This window comes from Diprion similis, chromosome 14 (assembly GCF_021155765.1).
Source record: "Diprion similis isolate iyDipSimi1 chromosome 14, iyDipSimi1.1, whole genome shotgun sequence".
NCBI classification, from domain to species: Eukaryota; Metazoa; Arthropoda; class Insecta; order Hymenoptera; family Diprionidae; genus Diprion; species Diprion similis.
In genome coordinates, this window is record NC_060118.1 from 7,620,665 (window position 1) to 7,640,678 (window position 20,014).

Consider the following 20,014-nt stretch of genomic DNA (forward strand, 5'->3'; position numbering starts at 1 on the left):
CAAAAAAAAAAAAAAAAAAGTTGGGAAAAGTGAAAAGTCAAGAAAAGAGTGATTTGCAAAAATTTAGAATTATTCAACAGTATCGTAATAAATAAACCTTCCCTGCAGTTGGGGCAGAATTTATTTTCATTCATTTTCAAAACTATCTAACATTCGAATATAATTCAAACAAGGCTATAGAAAAATAATTAGCCCCGAATTAGGTCGTTACCCATAATAGAGATACTATATATAATAAATAACCTTCTCGCGCTGTCTTTTGCGATAACTATCCATACAGACAGACAAGTCGGCTACACATACGTCGATTATATTGACTACTACTACTACTACTACTATTATTACTACTGTTACTAGTTCAGATGCGCTGGAGATAATTGATATCGGAAACCGGATGTTTCCTACGAATCTGACAATTATGTGAACCGGAAAACTGGACCGCTGAATCGTCTGATTCGAAACGGTTGTTATATGTATGTACATTATACATACATAATAGAATTCGATGTTATGCCTACAAGTGAATTGTTGCTATATACGTATAAATGATTGTAGAAAAAAATTATTCGGTTGAATTTTTCGAGAATGGAAGAAAAATGAAAAAAAAAAAAAAAAATGTTTTCTGCAGTTATTGAAAAATACTAAAATGTATGAAAGTACTGAAAAATATGAAACGCTTGTAGAAAAAAATTATTCGGGTGAATTCTTTGAGAATGGAAGAAGAATGATGATGAAAAAAAAAAAAAAAAAATGCCTTCTGCAGTTATTGAAAAATACTTCTTACATATATCGTCGATAATAATTACAATATCAATTGAAAAAAATTAACAATTCCTTTTTACTCTGTAATATAAACTAACAACATCGATTTAGAATTTCAAAACGTGCTTGATTATTAACTTGACTTAATTGAATACAAGATTTCAAAATTTTTGGTCCGATTTCAAGTCGTCGGATTTTCTTGTACAACAAAATCATCGGTTTATCGATTTATTAAAAGGCTTATTTGGGGGGGGGGGGGGGGGGGGAGGTGGATGTGATGCTCTATCCACAGAAATGGATTTTCATTTTACAAATAAAAATGTATATTCTTATTCGACACTTTTGACATACGCAGAATTTCATTAATTATACCCGTTCCATTCGATGGATGGAAGTGATTTGTAACTTGAGTCAATGTCTACAGCGCCAGTCGACGGAAACATCGTTGTTGCATATATCCGATATTCCCGCAGGTCTGCGTATGTCTCGTCTCAATGTTGTTGAGACGAATGACCATATTTCACGTCGTTTAAAGAGCGAGAGAACCGGAGAGAAGGAGAGAGAGAGGAGAGAGAAGAACGTGTATCTGAGGTCCGGCAAGGGATGATGATTTTTGTTTGATTTCAATAGAGGATTGATCACGCGACGATCACGGGCTCTGGGCGACACGGAAATCGGCTGTGTATCACTTTTGTACAACGTTTCTTAGTCGTTTACTATCCTTCACAGTCGGGCCTGCAGTCGTCTCTCTGGGATTTCGATAACCGTAGATTCCGTTTTCGTAACTGCAAAAAAATATGCTCATGATTGGTATTAAAATACATTCGTTATGGAGTCGGAAAGAATTTTCAAATTTTTATTTTCAAATCTCCTAAAACGCTGTTTGAACGTTCAATTTTTTGGACTTACATTTCTCGAAGCAATCACGAATAAATATGCAAAAAAGACTGTACATTATGCTGAATTTGATCTTCGTTTTTACAAATTGTAACTAATTCAAATCGATTAGAAAAATGTCGAAATAATTTTCAATTCAAATCCGAGAAGTTGAATTGACATGGAATGCCCCATTTACATATATATTCAGGATTACTTTTAGTGAATAGTAAATATGTTGACGTAAAAAATAAGAGGCAGAAGCCCAAAAAACGTACGAATTTGTAAATTTAAAAAAAATTTTTTTTTTTTTTTTTTTTTTAATAAAAATTTTCCTTCCAATTCATTTATTCACCAGCGATGGCCACTAATCTGAAAACAATCGATGCATCGATTAATGGTAAAAAAATAATCGATCACGACTCAATTGAATCGGTAAAAATGAATCGATTAGTCGATCATTTCGTATTTTTTTGAAACGGTGCTTTTGAAACCGAAATTTAGTAATTTTCAGTACGTAGTCTTAATAGCGATAAAGTTTTTTTTACGATTCATAGATTCGTTAAAAATATTTTTCAATTTCCGGTTAAAGAAAACCAATTTAACGATGTTAATAATTTTTACGTGGGAGTGAAAACCAAAAACCGATTGTGAGGAAAAATAGTCGAGTCAATCCGATTACCTAATCGAGTTCGAAAGATAATCGATTATAAGATAAGTGAATGTACCAGTGATTGACACGTTTAAACCCAATTCTTGTCCCTTTTATTTTCAAAAACTACAAATTTACGGTACAAATCGTGAATATATCGATGACTAAAACCAATTGCCAGAGAGTTAGACACTACAAATTTACTTTTTGGTAACTTTAGAAACAATAAAGATCACACAGATACAACCAAAAAAGGGTCAGTAACTGTTACACTTAACCTTACCCGAAAATTCATTATCTATCGTCACCGCTAGAGTTTATTGATGCGGAAAGTGATTCTGCGCATCCGAAACCGCGTCGCTGGAGTGGGGAGGATCGTCTCGGACATCGAAGCCGCGGGGTTCGACTGTACACTGTAGCCGTGTAGGTACCGCATAGGTAATATAGAATGTGATCGAGGCCCAGGCGTGTGATCATACGTGATCATACGTGATATTCAAGGGGATACCTTCTACCATAGACCTATATTTGTCAAATTAGAAGAACATGTTAATACACCTCGTGGGTATTACAGGCAAGGAGATTTCCACGAGGAATAAATAGCCGCGGTGTAATCGTGCGGGTGGAATTCGATATCGGTATTCCTCTGATCTCTATTATATATCTATATATCTATATATCTATCTATGTATATACCTATACCGACGATAATAACGCGTGTTAAGGGTTTTAGTCAGCCGATGGAGGAGAACGGGAACACAAAACCGGAGCCGATTGAGATGGATCGTTTATTGATGGATGGAAATTTGTGCCTCGGTTGTCCACGGCGAGAGAGGATTTAGTCGCGATCAGATTATAATATTTATTATTGTTGTTGTTGTTGTTGTTGTTGTGCATGTATATCTTGACGTCTTGTAGAGCTACGGTGTGTATAATATATACATATGGGGTATTCCACGTCAACTCGATCAGTGTTAAACCCCGACGATCTCAAAATCATTTCATGTTTTTATTTTCTAACATTCTAATCGGTGAAAAAAGTGACCTGAATTTTTTTCAATTTTTTGTTGTTGTTTTTTCAACTAATGACTATTTTTTTAAATCTGAAAAAATTCTCAAATATCCAATGAGTGATACAAAACATCCACCGTTGGGGAAAACGTGGGACGAAATTTTTTTTTTTTTTTTTATTGTTATTATCAACTGATTCGAAATTTTGAAATTTTCAAATCCAAAATTAACACAGCATCGAACCGTAGACGTTAAGTAAGTGTCGATTTACATGTAAATGTCCGGTTTCACCAATTCAACGACGCGCCACTCTATTTAGTAAAGACAATTTTGGGATTAAAAAATTTTAAAAGTCCGAATTGGGTGATAAAAAAAAAAAAAAAAAAAAAAGAAAAGAAAAGAAAAGGAGGTGTTTTGTGTCATTTACTGTATTTTTTATAATTCTCACTCACAATCGACTTAAAATATTTATAAAAACGGTACGGTTTAGTAAAAAATTTATAAAAAAATTCAGGTCACGTTCTTTATCGAATAGAATGCTAGAGAAAAACGTGAAACGATTTTGAGATAGTCGAGGTTTAACACCGGTCGAATTGGCGTGGAATACCCCATATATAAATAGTCACAATGAGTGTGCTCCATGTTGCACTACGATGATGCATAGCTGCGGTATAGCGTTTCAGGTATCGTATCGTTGATCGTGTATAAAATCCTTGAGACGAGACCTCCTATCGTGATTTCTCGCGTGTAACATTTTTATTCTCAATTTTTTTCCTTCTAATCTTTTCCTATTTCTCTACGTTTCTTTCCTTCTTTCTTCCTATTTCTCTCCTCCCCCCCCCCCCCCCCCCCCCCCGGTTCCTTTTTGTCACGTTGAGAAACTCGCTTGTATAGTCTTAAAGCTAAATTGTAGGTAATAACGTTATATTGAGTAAAACTGAGATGACAGACTGGGCTTGAGGAAGTTTTTTTGGTTTTTTTTTTTTTTTTTAACTTCTTTTTACTTTCTGTTTTCAAATCGAAGAGATGAGCGGTAAACGACAAGCCGGGAAAACAATTTTTCCTTGATAGGTTTCATCGTTCGTCGTGAAAAAGGAAAAGCTTTCGATCTGTCTGATATGAATTTCTGACGCGATTCATCTCGAAAACGGCTGATTGTGAATGAAAAATCTGAAACTGTGAGGACTTGACAGTGAATGAAAAAGTTTTGAAAAAAAGAAAAAACAAAAAAAAAAAAAAAAAATTGGAAATGAAAAAAGCATTTCCGAACAGCAAAGTATTAACATATCTTTTTTTTTTTCTCTTCTTGTTTGAATAAATATATTAACTGAAAAAAATATAGTCTTTTTTTACTTACAATTAGAAAAAGTAATAAGAAGGAAAGGAGTATACGTTCGACGGTTAAACATTGAAAATTGATTTCTTTCCGGTGGAATCGATAGTTCGAATTAAACGGGACATAAGAATTTTTGACGCTCATCATTTGATTGTTAAATCCAATAAGTTTCAAATATTTTCAACGAACTGTTTTCGAGATTATCGCGGGAGTTTTTCGGACAAACTGACATTTTTCTAAGAATCTGGTTTTTGGATTCTAAGGGTTCGAAAATGTAAGGAATTGTTGAAATTGGAAAAAGAGATTTTCGACCGAAATCAAAGGTAATGAAAAGAAAGAAGAAGAAAAAGAAAGAAAAAAAAAAAACAATTGCACGAAGTCTGACGCATGAAATTGAAACGTTATGAATTTGGTATATTTTTTTTTTTTTTTTAACTTAAAGTTCAAGTCTTCCCACGTTTGTGATATTTTATAATATCAATTTTAGTTTTTCTGTAAAATATTATCAGGCTGACAATATTTTGTATTTTAAAAAATTATAGGCTCGCTGCGGAGTTTATAAATTTATTTAAATGTCAAGTGAAAAATATGTCGAAAGAAAAACGAGACTAAACAGAGGTTTTAAAATGTGAATATGAGGCTAATTAAGAATAATTTGAATCTAATTGATTTAAAAAGCCTCTCTCATCGAGAAAATTTTTTTTCTAAAACAGAAAAAAAAAAAAATGTATAATTTGTCAAATTTATCGATGAAAAAATGGTAGAATAATGTGATTTATTTTACATTGCGGTCACGCTCACGTATTTACAGGTACACAAAATTTGGTTTTTCAAAAAAATTTGTTTTAAAAAATTTCTCGATAACCTCAGAGAATAAAACTACAGAGCCTAAGTAAATTATTTGTATAAAACAATGCATGATCCTATATTTAAAATAAAAAAATAAAAAAAACCGTCCAGTTGCGTAAATTAATAAATTCAAACGACGCGACATCTTTCAAGAGTTGACGAAACGTTTCGTTTCTTATTGTTATTTAATTCAATCTCTCGGAGAGGAACATCACTGAGCACAACGGGATGAAAAAATGTAACGCTTTACGTAAATCGAGTGGAAACTGTCGCTTGACATTTGCAAGTACAATATATCATCTATATACAACATATAATAACGATGAACACGTTTATTATACACACGTTATATTTCCCTCTCAAGATTACACGTTTCTGGCATAAAATAGGGACAATTTACTTCTCTTCACATTTGCATTATCTTACCCACTGGATAATAATGATTATTCTATGAACTGAGATGAGAATAAAGTCAGCTGCTGCACACGTCGCCAGGGTATCTTATATAGAGACTTTTAGAGTGCAGGTTCGAGTCGTTTTTGAACCCTTGGATTCAAATTTCTTTCTCCGTTTCTACGGTGAGCTTCAAACTCAAATTTAAATTCATTAGCTTAGAAATACTGCGGTTATTGAGAACTCTCGTGATATACGTCGAGTCAACAATTATATATGAAAATTTTTACCGTGAGAAAATTTTTCGATGGTGAAAAAAATCATCAAGTTGAGTAAAAGAAGTTGAGGATTTTCAACTCGTCGTTCGCATTCTACTCACTAACCAAATCAATGAGGTTACTCGCTATTAATTCTCGAAAAAAACTGAGTCTCGTTGACGGTATTAAATTTGAAATCGAGAAAAAATCAACCGCGATAAAGACGATGAGAAAATTGAATTGAAATAATAATAATAATAATAATAATAATAATAATAATAATAATATCCAGAAATTAACGATAAAACTAAATAGTGTTTAACCAATTTTTAGGGAATGTACTTTTTTGTCATATTGAAATGAATTCGTTTATTTTTCTGAATACGCATAAATTTTTCAAGAATTTTCTCACTATTTTGAATTCCTAAAAAACGGATGAAAAATTGTGAATTAAAAAAAGTCTTTAAAAATTTTCAAAAACAGAAATTTCGAAACAATGATAAAATTTCTTAAAAAATTCATGTGTATTCAGAAAAATAAGCGAATTCATTTCACATTCAAAAATAAAAAAAACGTATTCATTACAAATTTTTTAAACAACTTTTCGTTTAAACAATTTATTCGTAACTCTTGGGAATTATTATTACACAAATTTAATTTTTTTATCGCTTTAATTGTGGTTGATTTTTTTCCGTCTCTCATCTCATCACAATTTAATTTTTTTTCGAGAATCTACGAGAATAGGAGATCCTTAACCTCAGGTATCAAATTTCTCGCAGATTTCTTTCGCAACGTCATGCTCAAGCCGAATTACTTCTCTGCCCACTTAACGATTTTGAGAATCTTCGGTCTGTGGTCTTACAAGGATTCGGGATCGCAATCAAGCTCGCCAAAGTCGTTTCTCTACTCCGTCTACCAGGCGATCTTTCTCTTCACTTTTGCATACCTCTTCACGGTCCTTGAAATAATCGAGCTTCGTTTCTCCTGGAAGAACTTTGACGACTTTATCAGCAACCTCTGCTATGCAATTGTCCACATAATGGCGTGCTTGAAGATATCATTGATCCTAGCCAGAGAGAGTGACATCCGGAAAATCATCAGCAGCTTCGAAAATGGGATTCTTCAAATTCGTCCTGGGGAAAAAACTCACGAGGAATATCAACTCGTTTCGCAACGCGTTCATCGCACCAGGAAATTGCTCGTGATTTACTTCTTCATCGGCACATCTGTCGTCATCAATGGCCTCTTATGTCCGCTCTACAGTTCCTCCGATTCTATGGTGAGTGTCTTTTGGAGTGGGCTCTTAAAACATCAAAAACTAACATTTTGTCACACGAGACTAAAAAAAACAAATAGTCGGTTTTTTTGCGACACCCTAGTCATCATGTATAGTTACGGTGTGAGTTACTTAAAGTCCCTCTCATGTTTTCCCCACGCAGTTTCAACGTCACAACAATTAATCACCACCGATCTAGGGTATTTTAGTGCCGTTGGTACACATCTTACTTAATAGTCCAGTCCATCGCGAGATGAGAAAAACTTTTTTTTTGGAGCAAGAAGCTGCACTCCCAGTCACACAACGGTTGTCACTAAAAATGTGGTCTTTTCAACGTTCGCTTTTAGAATTTTCGATTGATGAGAAAATCTTGTTCATCAGAATCACGAGCCGAAGGAAAAAAATCTAACCATCATGGAACCTGATCGAAGGGTGATTTCTCGGGACTATAACGAAAGGGTTTCACGGAAGCTGCCGTACATGAGCTACTTTCCCTTCGACGTTGGAGTGACGCCTTACTACGAACTCGCCTACGTCTACCAAGGAATCAGTCTGATGACGTTGAGTCCGATAATCGTTACGACCGACGTTCTTTACGGCAGTATTCTTCTGCACATTGCTACCCAGCTCAGTATTCTCGCCCGGACATTGATCTCCGTTAGATCAATCGGGGCCAATAGATTGCGTCGAAACGACGCGTACCAAACTCGTTGTGAACCTTGGAAATTCGACAATCCCGAAATTTTTTGGAGGAAACAATTGGACGCGGAAATTTATCGTCTGTTGAAAAATTGCGTTGAACATCATCGCGCCATCATCAGGTATTAAAAAGTGTTTTTACAGCATGAGCATTGAAAAGTCCACTATTTGTGGCAGTTTTCGTTCCGTAAAGTGACGCTTTATACAACAGCGAACAAAGTTGCGGAATAAAGTCTTTATTCCGTAGTTTTGATGCGCAGTTCGAAGTGCGCATCCCAAACTGCCGAATAAAGTAGCTTCGTCGAACAGATCGCGACATAACCTCACTCTTCGTTTTGCTTTTCAATGCCCAGACCGTAAAAAATATTGTATGTGGATGTCCGTAAACCGTTTTTCGGCTCGGATAATTTCAGTACTCGCTTCCGGCTCGCTTCCGGCTCGCCTTCAGCTTGTCCTGAAATCTTTATCCTTGCCAAAAAAAAACAGGCAGTTTACGGGTATGCCACATGAACAGCTATTTCTTGTTCCATGGACTTCTCAACCCTTTGAGTCACACGTCATTCTGCCCAGTCAACTTTTATATCAAGATAGTGTTCCGTAGTTTTTCGGGACGCTGATTACGAATCTGGAATCAGATCTTGAAAATTTAAGATGGTGGATCTAACTTTGTGGATAAAAATTTCAAATTTCATCGAATCTTCTGTTTCTCCTCATTTTTTTTTCTTCTTTATGTTTAGCTTGACCGAGAATATGGAGGATATATTCAGCACACTTGTTTTACTACAGTTTCTCAGCAATTTGGTAATCATGTGTTTTCCACTCTTCCAAATTACCTCGGTGAGTAATATTAGTTTCAGTCCCGCAAAATGTTGTCTCTTTTCTTTTTATTTTCCTCCTCGCTTCTTCGAATTGTGATTTAACCTCTCGTCGTCTGGATATTTTAACCGCAATCGTTTAACGCCCTACTATTTCAATGTGATTACCAAATTCTTTTTCTCTCTCGTTCTTCTTTTTGCTTCTTTGTTATATTCCACATTCCTGTGTTTCGCTTCAGGTACCCATAATGAGTTTTCCATTTTTCTCTATGGTTTCCCTGATGACTGCAATGATGTACCAGCTATTTATATTCTGCAATTGCGGCGACGAACTTACCCAGCAAGTAAGTCATCAGACGTTATTACCACACGCAATGACAACTCGAAGACATAAAAATCTCAACATACTGCCTGTACTAAAAAAAAGGAAAGAATAGCTATTTATGTGGCATGCCCATAAACCGCCTGTTTTTTTAGCAAGGATAAAGATTTCAGGACGAGCTGAAGGCGAGCCGGAAGCGAGTACTGAAATTATCCGAGCCAAAAAACAGTTTACGGGCATGCCACATGCAATTTTTTTACGGTATGGGCATTAAAAAGCAAAACGAAGAGTGAGGTTATGTCGCGATCTGTTCGACGAAGCTACTTTATTCGGCAGTTTGGGATGCGCAATTCGAACTGCGCATCAAAAATGCGGAATAAAGACTTTATTCCGCAACTTTGATCGCTACCGTATAAAGCATCACTTTACGGTACGAAAACTGCCACAAAAAGTGGACTTTTCAATGCCCATGCCGTAAAAAAATGATTCTTTAGTAGACAATTGATCAGAGTTCAACATTTAGCTTCAGGAATCAGCCACTTTGTCTGTGTTCATTTTTTTTTTTATCACACCCCCAAAATATTTCGTTCTCAACTTGCGACCATGCGGCGTTTTTTGTTATTTCGATTTTTAACTAGTAACAATCGACAAGAAATTCTGTGTCCTTTTCTAAAGTCAGTTATAAACTTTGTTTGAACAATTTTTATCGTTATCATTGTTATTTATGTTTAAAATTCTGACTTTAAAACGTTAGGGAAACATCAAATTTCCAACTGTTTTGCCAACGAAACTTAAAGTAAAGAAATAAAACTTCGACGAAACAAATTTCCGTAAAAATTTGATTCCCTTAAATCAAATTTCGCCAGCAAGTAACCCAAAATTAGACGCTTTCGGAATTTCACCCCCGCCTCACAACAACTTTCCAGAGTCTATTGGTAGCCGATGCTGCATGTTTTTGCGATTGGTACGAATTCTCATCGGCTGAAATGCGTCGTGCCCTCTTGTCGATCGTTCAGCGATCTCAGAAGCCCCTGAGACTAACAGTTGCAAAATTCGCCGCACTTTCACGCGAGACTTATCTCAAGGTAAGTGGATAAAAAATAAAAGGAACAAAAAACAAACTCAAAAAAAAAAAAAAAAAAAAAGCGAATCAAGAGTTCAACAACAAATTCGCACACTTACAAAGGAAACGAAACAGGGTCAAAATTAGTCAGAGTTGAATGATGAATGAATTTTTATCATGTATATATTATATATTTACATACGTGTATATAATATATTGTCGAAAATATGAATGAAGTAACTCGATCTTTTATCTCTTTCTTTTCCTTCCACATTTCCGGTCGTCACATTATATAATACGTACAAGGTTATACACGTATATTATACATATAGGTATATATTAGGGTGGCGCAAAAAAACCAACTGTTTTTTTTTTTTTTAAGTCTCGTGTGACAAAATGTTTGTTTTTGATGTTTTAAGAGCCCACTCCAAAGGACAGCTCAAAAAAAATAATTTTAAAAGGTCGCTCCAAATTTTTTAAAATGTCAAAAATCGTCAAAAAGTTAAATTAAAAAATTATGTTTTCAGTATTTCGTTTGATTTTTAATTCATGTCGTGGTGTATTGTTATCGATTCTTTCTTACTAAATTAACGAAAAAAAAATCATGAAATTTTAATATGAATGTTAAAAGGTCGCTCGAAAAGATCTAAAGAAATGCACCAAAAAATTAAAAAAAAATTATGAGCGACCTTTCAAAATTCAAATTTTGAACTGAAACTTTCGGAAACTTATTTTTTTTTTGTCTACAAAATTATACCGTAACGTGAAAAAAAAATTAAGAAAAAGAAAAAATCGATTCTTGACGATTTCTGACGTTTTAAAAAATGTAGAGCGACCTATTAAAAATCTTATTTTTGAACTGTCCTTTGGAGTGGGCTCTTAAAACATCAAAAACTAACATTTTGTCACACGAGACTCAAAAAAAAAAAAAAATTATCGGTTTTTTTGCGCCACCCTAGTATATATGTATGTGTATACGGCTATATACAATCAAGCAAATTCTTATAATCCGTGAAATGATTATTTTTATTCAACGCGGCGTAATGATAATTTTTAACGATTGACGATTTCGCTTGTTATCATTATTATTGTTGTTATTATTAATATTATTGATTTTTTTTTCTTGTTGTTGTTCTTGTTGTTGATGTTACCGTTATTATACAATGTGACACATGTGTACGGAATGAGTTTTCAGGTCGTTCAAGGATCCGCATCGTATTTTATGTTCCTGCGTAAACTGCATCATGCGAACGACGACGACGAGGCCAACGACAACGACGAGCAATAAATCCGGATTAGATAAGAATAGAGAGTGTAAAACTGCCTATTCGTTCGTGGTGCAACTTTACGCGCACATTTATATATATATACCTTATATATAGTAAGTGTAAGTAAGTGTGTATTTTGTATTAGGAAAGATAAAATGGAAAAAAGAAAAAACACACACACAAAAAAAAAAAAGAATAGAAAAAAGAAAAAAAAAACACAACAACGCACACACGTCACACATTGTGTATAGTAGTTTTATCGTACGCGTACTAGAAAAATATCGCGAGCAATGTTATACAGACACTTGTGAAACGAGTATTTTAGCAGTTAACTTGAAGTCAATTTATTATTATTAGGTAAAGTAAAAGAAAATAGGAAAAATAAAATATATTTTCATCACAGATGTTAAGAGACAAGTATCGGATAAATATTGTTGCGAAATTTCCTTTCTTATTATATTGTATATCTATGTGAATAAAGTAGCCTGAAAATTTAGATTACGAAAAAAAAAAATTTTTTTTTCCCACCGATCTTTCGCAGAACAAATAATTGCACGCGAAAAATTTTCAGTCCAGATATCGATAAATATGAGAGGAAAAGACGAAAAAGTAAAGTTAAATACAAAAATGTCGAGGAAGAAAAAGTAAAGGAAAACTAGATTAGATAGAAATAGAAGGAAGAAGAAAAAAAAAAAAAAAAAGAAACAGGATAAAATAACATAAAGGTTGACCACAGATAAACAATGTCGTACACGAAACGCGACGTGCGTCTCCCTCCGTTTAAGCCCTTAAACGAGGATCTTCTCGCCGTGGCCAATCACGTCCTCTCTGACTTCGAGAGATTAAGATCGCAGCTTAGCCAGCCTAGAAGCAGGCTGGTCCAGTGGCCCATTAGTCGGATTTATCTACTATAATACACGTATGTTATAACATTGCAGCGATGCCCCCCCCCCCCCGCCCTTCTTTTTAACTTCCTTATCTTTCTCCCTCTCTGCGCAGCTCTTTTTATTTTCTCTTTACTTTCTTCTCTCTTTTCTTTGTTTTTTTTTTTTTTTTTTTTTTTTTTTTTTCAATTTTTAAACACCAGAAAATCACGGTTTAGATGCTAAATATAATAATAATTGATGCATCGATTGATCGAGTCCATAGAAAAATAATTTAACATTCGATTTCCATCGATTGAATCGGTAAAACCAGGTAAATATATATACGTATGTTTTTTTTTTGTTTTTTTTTTTTGTTTTTTTTTATAAATATTTGGTTTTTACAAATATTCTCACAATTGTGTATCGAAAAAACAATTTTTGTGCAAATTGGTGTATAAATATTTATGATTTCGATTGCGAAATCGATTTCTTCGTTTAGTTTGCTTGTTATAGAAAAAAAAAAAAATAAAAAAAATTTCTCCCTCAACCGCGAGATTACTCAATATCGTTTATATTACGTATTGTTTTGCCCTGTAACGTTAATAATTATAATAATATCGCGAAAGTCGGAAGAAAATTTACATAACGAGTTAGTTTGGACAAAAAAAAAAAACAATAAAACAACTGTAATAACATCGGATTTTATAGCTATAAAACTGATTTTCATTGCAGCACGTATTTTTCGGCTATGGTCGGGAACAAAAGAAAACCATAAAAAGAATAAAAAACCAGAAAGAAATTGAAAATAGTTCAAAAGTCTTACGTGACAGTTTTCTAATTGTTAAAAAAAACAACAGCAAAAAAAAAAGAATTGTTCTTTTTTTGTTTTTTGGTTTTTGTCTATCAAAGGTCGTAACATTTGGAGAGATGATAAAAAAAAGAAAAAAAAAAAAAAAAATTTCTTCCGCTTATACGCGAGTAATAAAGGTTTTCAGGTGGTAGGGGTGGTTCTTTTTAACGACCGTAGTCACACTGTATATATAATATAAAGAATGATATTTATATAACACGTGACTTTTATGATCCTAGCCCATGACCTCAGACCCTCGTAAATTAATTCATCCCATTGCGGCATTTAAGCAATCCGATTCACGGTAGCATTTTATGCATATATATATATATATATATATATATATATATACACATATATTTATATGTAGGTTTGTACTATATAATAATCCATGCTTACACACACACACATACAGACAGATAGACAGACGTGTTTGGATTTGTCTAAAAATAAGTGTATATGGTGTTTGTGTGTGTGTGTGTGTGATGTATAATCTCATACACTTGAATATCATTATTACAATCAGAGTTTCGGTTAAATTTCTTACATTAATTTGTCGTTTCTTAAATTCCTCGCTGCTTCTCTTTTTACGTATGTATGTGTATAAATACGTCGTACTATTGTTGAACTCTTGATATTATACATACTAGTATACAGGGCGAGTCGTTTCAAGTATTGAGAATGGGAGGGGCTTACAAGGAACGTCGTTTGGTGTTCCCCTCTGATTTTCTTCGGACTCGTGTGTTTTGTAGAACATTAAAAACTAAGAGACACGTAGTTTTTTTTTTATATGCGGAAAAACGGTTTGGAGGGGTGAAAACTACCCCCAAAGATGGGCTACCAACGAGGAAATTTCTTCACGCGATTGATGGATTCGAATGAAACTAACGCTGATGTTTTCCTATTGATTAAAAATCTATTTCAGTGTTGGTTTCATTCGAATATATGAAGCGAGTCAAGAAATCACACCGTTGAGTGCTGATTAGGGTGTCGCAAAAAACCGACTATTTTTTTTTTTTTTTTCGAGTCCCGTGTGACAAAATGTTAGTTTTTCATGTTTTAAGAGCCCACTTCAAAGGACAGCTCGAAATAAAAATTTTAAGAGGTCAGAAATCGTGAAAATCGTTTTTTTTTTTTTAGATATTTTTTCTCGTTACGGTATAATTTTATAGACAAAAGAAAAATAAGTTTCCGAAAGTTTCAGTTCAAAATTTGAATTTTAAAAGGTCACTCATAATGTTTTTCAATTTTTTGGTGCATTTCTTTAGATCTTTTCGAGCGACCTTTTAATATTCATATTGAAATTTCATAAATTTTTTTTCTTTTATTTAGTAGGAAAAAAATCGATAACAATACACCACGGCATGAATTAAAAATCAAACAAAATACTGAAAATATAATTTTTTTAATTTAATTTTTTGATGATTTTTGATATCTTTAAAAATTTAGAGCGACCTCTTAAAATTTTTTTTTGTGCTGTCCTTTGGAGTGGGCTCTTAAAACATCAAAAACTAACATTTAGTCAAACAAGACTCAAAAAAAAAAAGAATAGTCGGTTTTTTTGCGCCACCATAGTGCTCATATTCGGGGTCGTTTTCACCCCTTCAAACCGGTTTCCACTCATAAAAAAATACGTGTCTCTTAGTTTTCAATGATCTATGGCATACATGAGTCCCAACGACATCAGAGAGTTCGTCAAACTGATGTTCCTTGTTAGTAGACGTGAAGGCACATCCCTTCGACCAATCAACGGTCAAAGCAATTGCGAGAACGATAGTCGATTTTTTGTTGTAAGGAAAAAGTGTCAACAACGATTAACCCAACTAACGTGTTTATTGTTTATAGATCTCGGAACAAACGTTTCGAGGCTCCATCAGTTGATCACAAGAACTTTCGATCAGACACATCGAAGGTTAGTAGGGGGACTAACTTTGGTTATCAATCGCCCAACTGGCACCGCTTAGCACACTTTCATCCCGTTGATTGGCTGAAGGGACGTGCCTTCGCGTTCTCCAAGCCCCTCCCATTCTCGATACTTTAAGCGAGTCACCCTGTACAATGTAGAGCTTAGGAATAGATACTTTTGAATTTTTTTACCGCATTTAAACTTCGCGAATTTACAGTGAAAAGTATTATCGTTTACTTGAACGATTAGCGTTGTAGTAACTTTTTTAGTCTGGTCCTTTCAACTGGTATACTAAAATGAGATTTAATTATTGAAAGAAAAAAATCGGCTATTCTTTGGATCTTTTGATAAATATGGAGTCGTATTATTCACTAAAGAAGTGTGAAATTTGAAGGTCCGAAGTCATTTGAAGGAAAACGGTCTGTTTCATTTTGAAATGACTAATATAGATGTAGTCAAAAATTCCTTCCTCGAAAATTTGGATTATGATTGTATGTGTACTGTGAGAAAATTTATTTTTTTCTCCAGAATTTTTTTCTTCTGCCCACGAATGGTGTCGTCATCGAGTTTCTGAGAAAAGATGAAAATGTAGAAATCGGTGCTAGCCAATGTTTCTACAATTTTTAAAGTAATTAGTTACAATATCCTAGTTTTAGAACAAAAATTCATACGCAATATTCTTGTTTTTTACATACAGTTTTATACATATATATATATTTATAGACATCGATCGTGACCGAACTCGTTGGGTTTTTGCGATATTAACACTGTTCAGCGTCAGCCGGCGCAACCCTTATTGTACGGATTTTGGATGCCGGATGAAAAGTACAGAAATGGGACTCCATCACTCTAGCCTCCATGAAGCTACTCTTGGACATACGTAGACTGAGCAAAAATCGCTCGTCTTCAGTTCTGACCATGTTGTGCCTAAAACCCCTTCGACACGCCCCTTTTTTCGAGGTTAAGACCTTTAAGTAAGATGTGTACCAACAGTCTAAAGAAATCCCTATATTGTTAGGGAATTATTTTTCTGGCGAACGCTACCCTGCTCGATAACACCATCGTGTATAATTATGATGTGAGTTATTTAAAGTCCCGCTCATTTTTCCCCACGCAGATTCAATGTCACAAAAATTAATCACCACCGATCTAAGGGATTTTGGCACCGTTGGTACACGTCTTACTTGAGTCCAGTCCAGTGCGAGAGAAAAACTTTCTTTTTTGGAGAAAGAAGCTGCACTCCTATGCCCACCATGTATACTCACACCAAGGTTCTGACACACCTTATTTCCTTACATCATTCACGAGGTTATGTCGCGAAATATTAGTAGAGATCATTTTTACCCACCGAGCGGGCATGAATTAGATAAAAGACGAAGAGTGGCGCGACTGACTGACTTTCTGCGGGTAGTTCGGCGCTCCGCCGCATCCACCGACGACCCAACATCGATCCGGCAATCCACACCATCCATCCCACCCATGGTGCATGCAAGACGTTGGTGTAGAGCTTGACTCGCGATTAGAGTCGTGCCCTAGTCGAGCAGAGAGAGAGAGAGAGAGAGAGAGAGTAGTAGTGAGACGTGAGTCGTCGTTCGCATCGGGGGGATCAGGCAGAGCCAGCCGCATACTCGGCGCGTTCACAATCAGTCCGGTTTCGTCGCGGGCCACGGCAACACCATAAGAGACAGAGACACCAGAGGCGCCGCTCGCTCGAAATTTGAAACGCGCGCTTTCCGAGTTTCGCCGATTAAAGAGCGACGTGCGTAATATCACCTGATTCGGAATTATCGAACAATAGAAATACCTTTTTCTATTTTCCATATATGTATATTTGTATATATATATATATATATATATATATATATTTTTTTTTTTTTTGTTGTCATCTTCTTAAACGTATCCACGTGAATTATAAAAAAGAAACACACACATACACGCAGTAAAAAAAAAAAAAAAAAAAAAAAAAAAAAAAATATTACACCAACATCTTCGATCTCTTCTCCAGTTTCTTCAAGTTTTCATAGTCTTTTTTTTTTTTTCATTTCCGTTCATTGAATAAATTAATCTATACACACAGACACCAGCACACGTTATTCTGGATATTTTCTCTCTTCTTTCGTTTATCTATCCAAGAGCGCGAAATTTGAAAGAAAAAAAAATAGAAAAAACTTTAAATAAAATAAATAAATCAAACAACCAGGCTTGCACAGGGTATCTGGACAATGTTTCGCCGTAGATGTAATTCGCACATCTATGATCCGGCACACGCCGGATCTGATATTTTTTACGTATAAAACACACACACACATATATATATATATATATATATATATATACAATATACATATACCTATAAAAATTATATAAATATTACTACGTGTGTTAAAACCATTTGAATATAGATATATATGCCGGCGCGTGACGATTAATTTTTTATTACCTTTGTTGAATTATATACAACTGTAACGCAGGTAAATAAACAATTGAACGATTAACGCGGTGTTTTGTGCGCGTGTGCGTAAAGTGTGTGTTCGTGTGACTTTGTGGAACGTGACGATGTATGTTACTGCAGGTGCCGTGTAACTCGTACGTACACGTGTTTGGTTTTATTGTTGTTGTTGTTGTTGTTGTTGTTGTTTTTTTTTTTTTTTCCATGATTTTCTTTCATTTCATTTAAATTTTAATCGTTTATATTTTCTTTCTCACTTTTATCGTATACTTATAATTTGAAATAAAAAGTAGAAGTAAATAAAAATTGGAGGAAAAGAAAAAAAAAAAAAAAAAAAAAAAATCGCATATTCCAACGCACGCGTTTATTGTATGTATACGTCTAACTACTGCTTATATATATGTATATATATATATATATATATATATATATATAAATATATATATACGCGGAGGACGACGCACGCGGTTTACGATCTGACGTAAGAATGTCTTCAGGATGAAAATATCCCCGGATTATGGTGAGCGGTTTTCGTTTTATGGTTTCTTTTTAAATTTTTTCTTTTTTTTTTTTCTGTCGCCTTCGTCTTCTTCTAACGTTTTTTTTTTTCACTCTCTATTTCTCTCACCGTTCGATCATTTAAATATATCGTCGTAGATAATAATTTTTATATAATAAGATAAACCAAGGATGAAAAAAGAAAAATCGTATCGTATCTTTTTTCCGTTTCTTCATTTAGCAGATTTTTCTTTTTTTCTCTACACACTTCATTTTATCGGAATTTTGATTCGATCTCTGTGCACGATGTGATTTTGCCAAATTTACTCGAAAGTTACTTCGAATAAACGAAGGAATAAATTTATTTTTTTATAACGTTTGGAAAATAGAGGGAGAAAAGTCAAGGCATAAGAGAGAGTGGAAGAGATAGGGTGGGGGTAGAAATTAAAAAAAAAAAAAAAAAAATTTCATTGCTGAAGAATTTCACTTTGTTAATTTAAATTACGTGAGAGTATAAATTGGCCGGTATGCATACGATTATTATAGTTATAACTAGTACTACCGGTTTCAAGTGCAATACAAGTATGTACAGTATATATACATAATAGGGCATTCCATGTCAACTCGACCAATAATTTTACCTCATCATTTTTTACTTGCTTCAGGATCTTTCATACGATTCTTCGTTCAAAAAAAAGCACTAAGATTTATACTCAAAACGGTTAATTTTTTACGATCGTTCAGACTTGTCTAAAAATTGGAATTTCTACTTTTTTTTTTTTTTTTTTTTTTTGCCAATTTTGATCTCACAAAATTCTCAAAATTCTTCGGTTTTATCACGATCATTCTGACATCGGTTCGTAACGGGAGGATTTCTTCTTTTTTTTTTTTCTCCAGTAATTTTCCCAGTACTTAAAACACCGTGTTTCAGCGTTTCGAAAATTCTCAAAAAATGACTAAAAATTTTGCACGCCCGCGTCAAACGATTCAGCGTTGAACACAGAATTTGCAGTGATTTTGTGAGAATATTCGGATCGTTTGAATACGGTGTTTTTTTTTCGAGAATAAGATTTTTCACAATTTTTTTGAGATTTCAAAAAACAGAAACGCTTATTTTTCGATAGGTATGAATAATCGTAAAAAAAAATGTACGTTTCCAAGAAAGAGTCTGAAAAAATTCGGATTACTTTTTTTTTTAGAATTTAAATTGGTGAGGGAAAATCATTGGTCGAGTTGACATGGAATGCCCTGTACATTCATCTACATACACAGTAAACGATATTATGCGTCATAGTCGAATAGTCTAGGTTCGATTCACGCTCTATTCAATAATAAAAATTAAAAAAATGCACAAAATAAAAGAGTAAATTCTCGATCTTTGACGGTGAATAATATTTATTGCATGTAAGTGACTAAAAAAAAAAAAGAAAAAAATTCCGCTAAAAAAAATTGTCTAGAATATACATATATATATATATATTGACTAGATAAAAACTTTGAATTTAATAGTCTAACATCCTCGCGAAATTTGAGACGACAAGTTTTATGATATTTTTAACGATTGCTTGCAGAAACAATATAATACGAATATAGCAATAATCAAGTTATTACGTTGAATGAAAAAAATTGCTTCGAATTCTCTACGGAAACTCATTGAAAATTAATTGCATCAAATTCATTTCAAAAGTTGTTTTATTATTATAATAATAAAAAGTGGAATATCTATTCGAAATTATAATTATTGCAATTTTTTTTCACTTTCTTTCTTTTACTCACAATAGTCGTAAAAATTTTTGTGACAAAAAACTTTAAATAATTATGATTATATCGCAAATCTTACGATTTGAAATTAAGTTGGATTTATTT

The 20,014-nt window shown here is 33.8% G+C and overlaps 2 protein-coding genes across 3 annotated transcripts in view; both read left to right on the top strand.

Moving 5' to 3' along the window:
• Nucleotides 1-6,932: 6,932 nt before the first annotated feature.
• LOC124414832 (odorant receptor Or1-like) lies at nucleotides 6,933-19,587 on the top strand. 2 transcript variants are annotated; one of them, XM_046895926.1, is made up of 8 exons: nucleotides 6,933-7,415; nucleotides 7,794-8,233; nucleotides 8,849-8,948; nucleotides 9,166-9,270; nucleotides 10,175-10,333; nucleotides 11,507-11,575; nucleotides 11,868-11,871; nucleotides 19,576-19,587. In XM_046895926.1, coding segments are annotated over exons 1-8 (1,362 nt in total). In that variant the 3' UTR covers nucleotides 19,578-19,587. The 2 variants fall into 2 exon arrangements, with proteins under 2 accessions (XP_046751882.1, XP_046751881.1); XM_046895925.1 differs by lacking the exons at nucleotides 11,868-11,871; nucleotides 19,576-19,587 and having other exon boundaries at nucleotides 11,507-11,633.
• Nucleotides 18,087-20,014, top strand: part of LOC124414833 (thrombospondin type-1 domain-containing protein 4-like) — a 65,647-nt gene continuing 63,719 nt past the window's right edge. Inside the window, exon 1 of the mRNA XM_046895927.1 lies at nucleotides 18,087-18,170. Coding sequence (XP_046751883.1) covers nucleotides 18,168-18,170 — 3 coding nt within the window. The 5' untranslated portion in view covers nucleotides 18,087-18,167. The remainder of the gene's footprint in view (nucleotides 18,171-20,014) is intronic.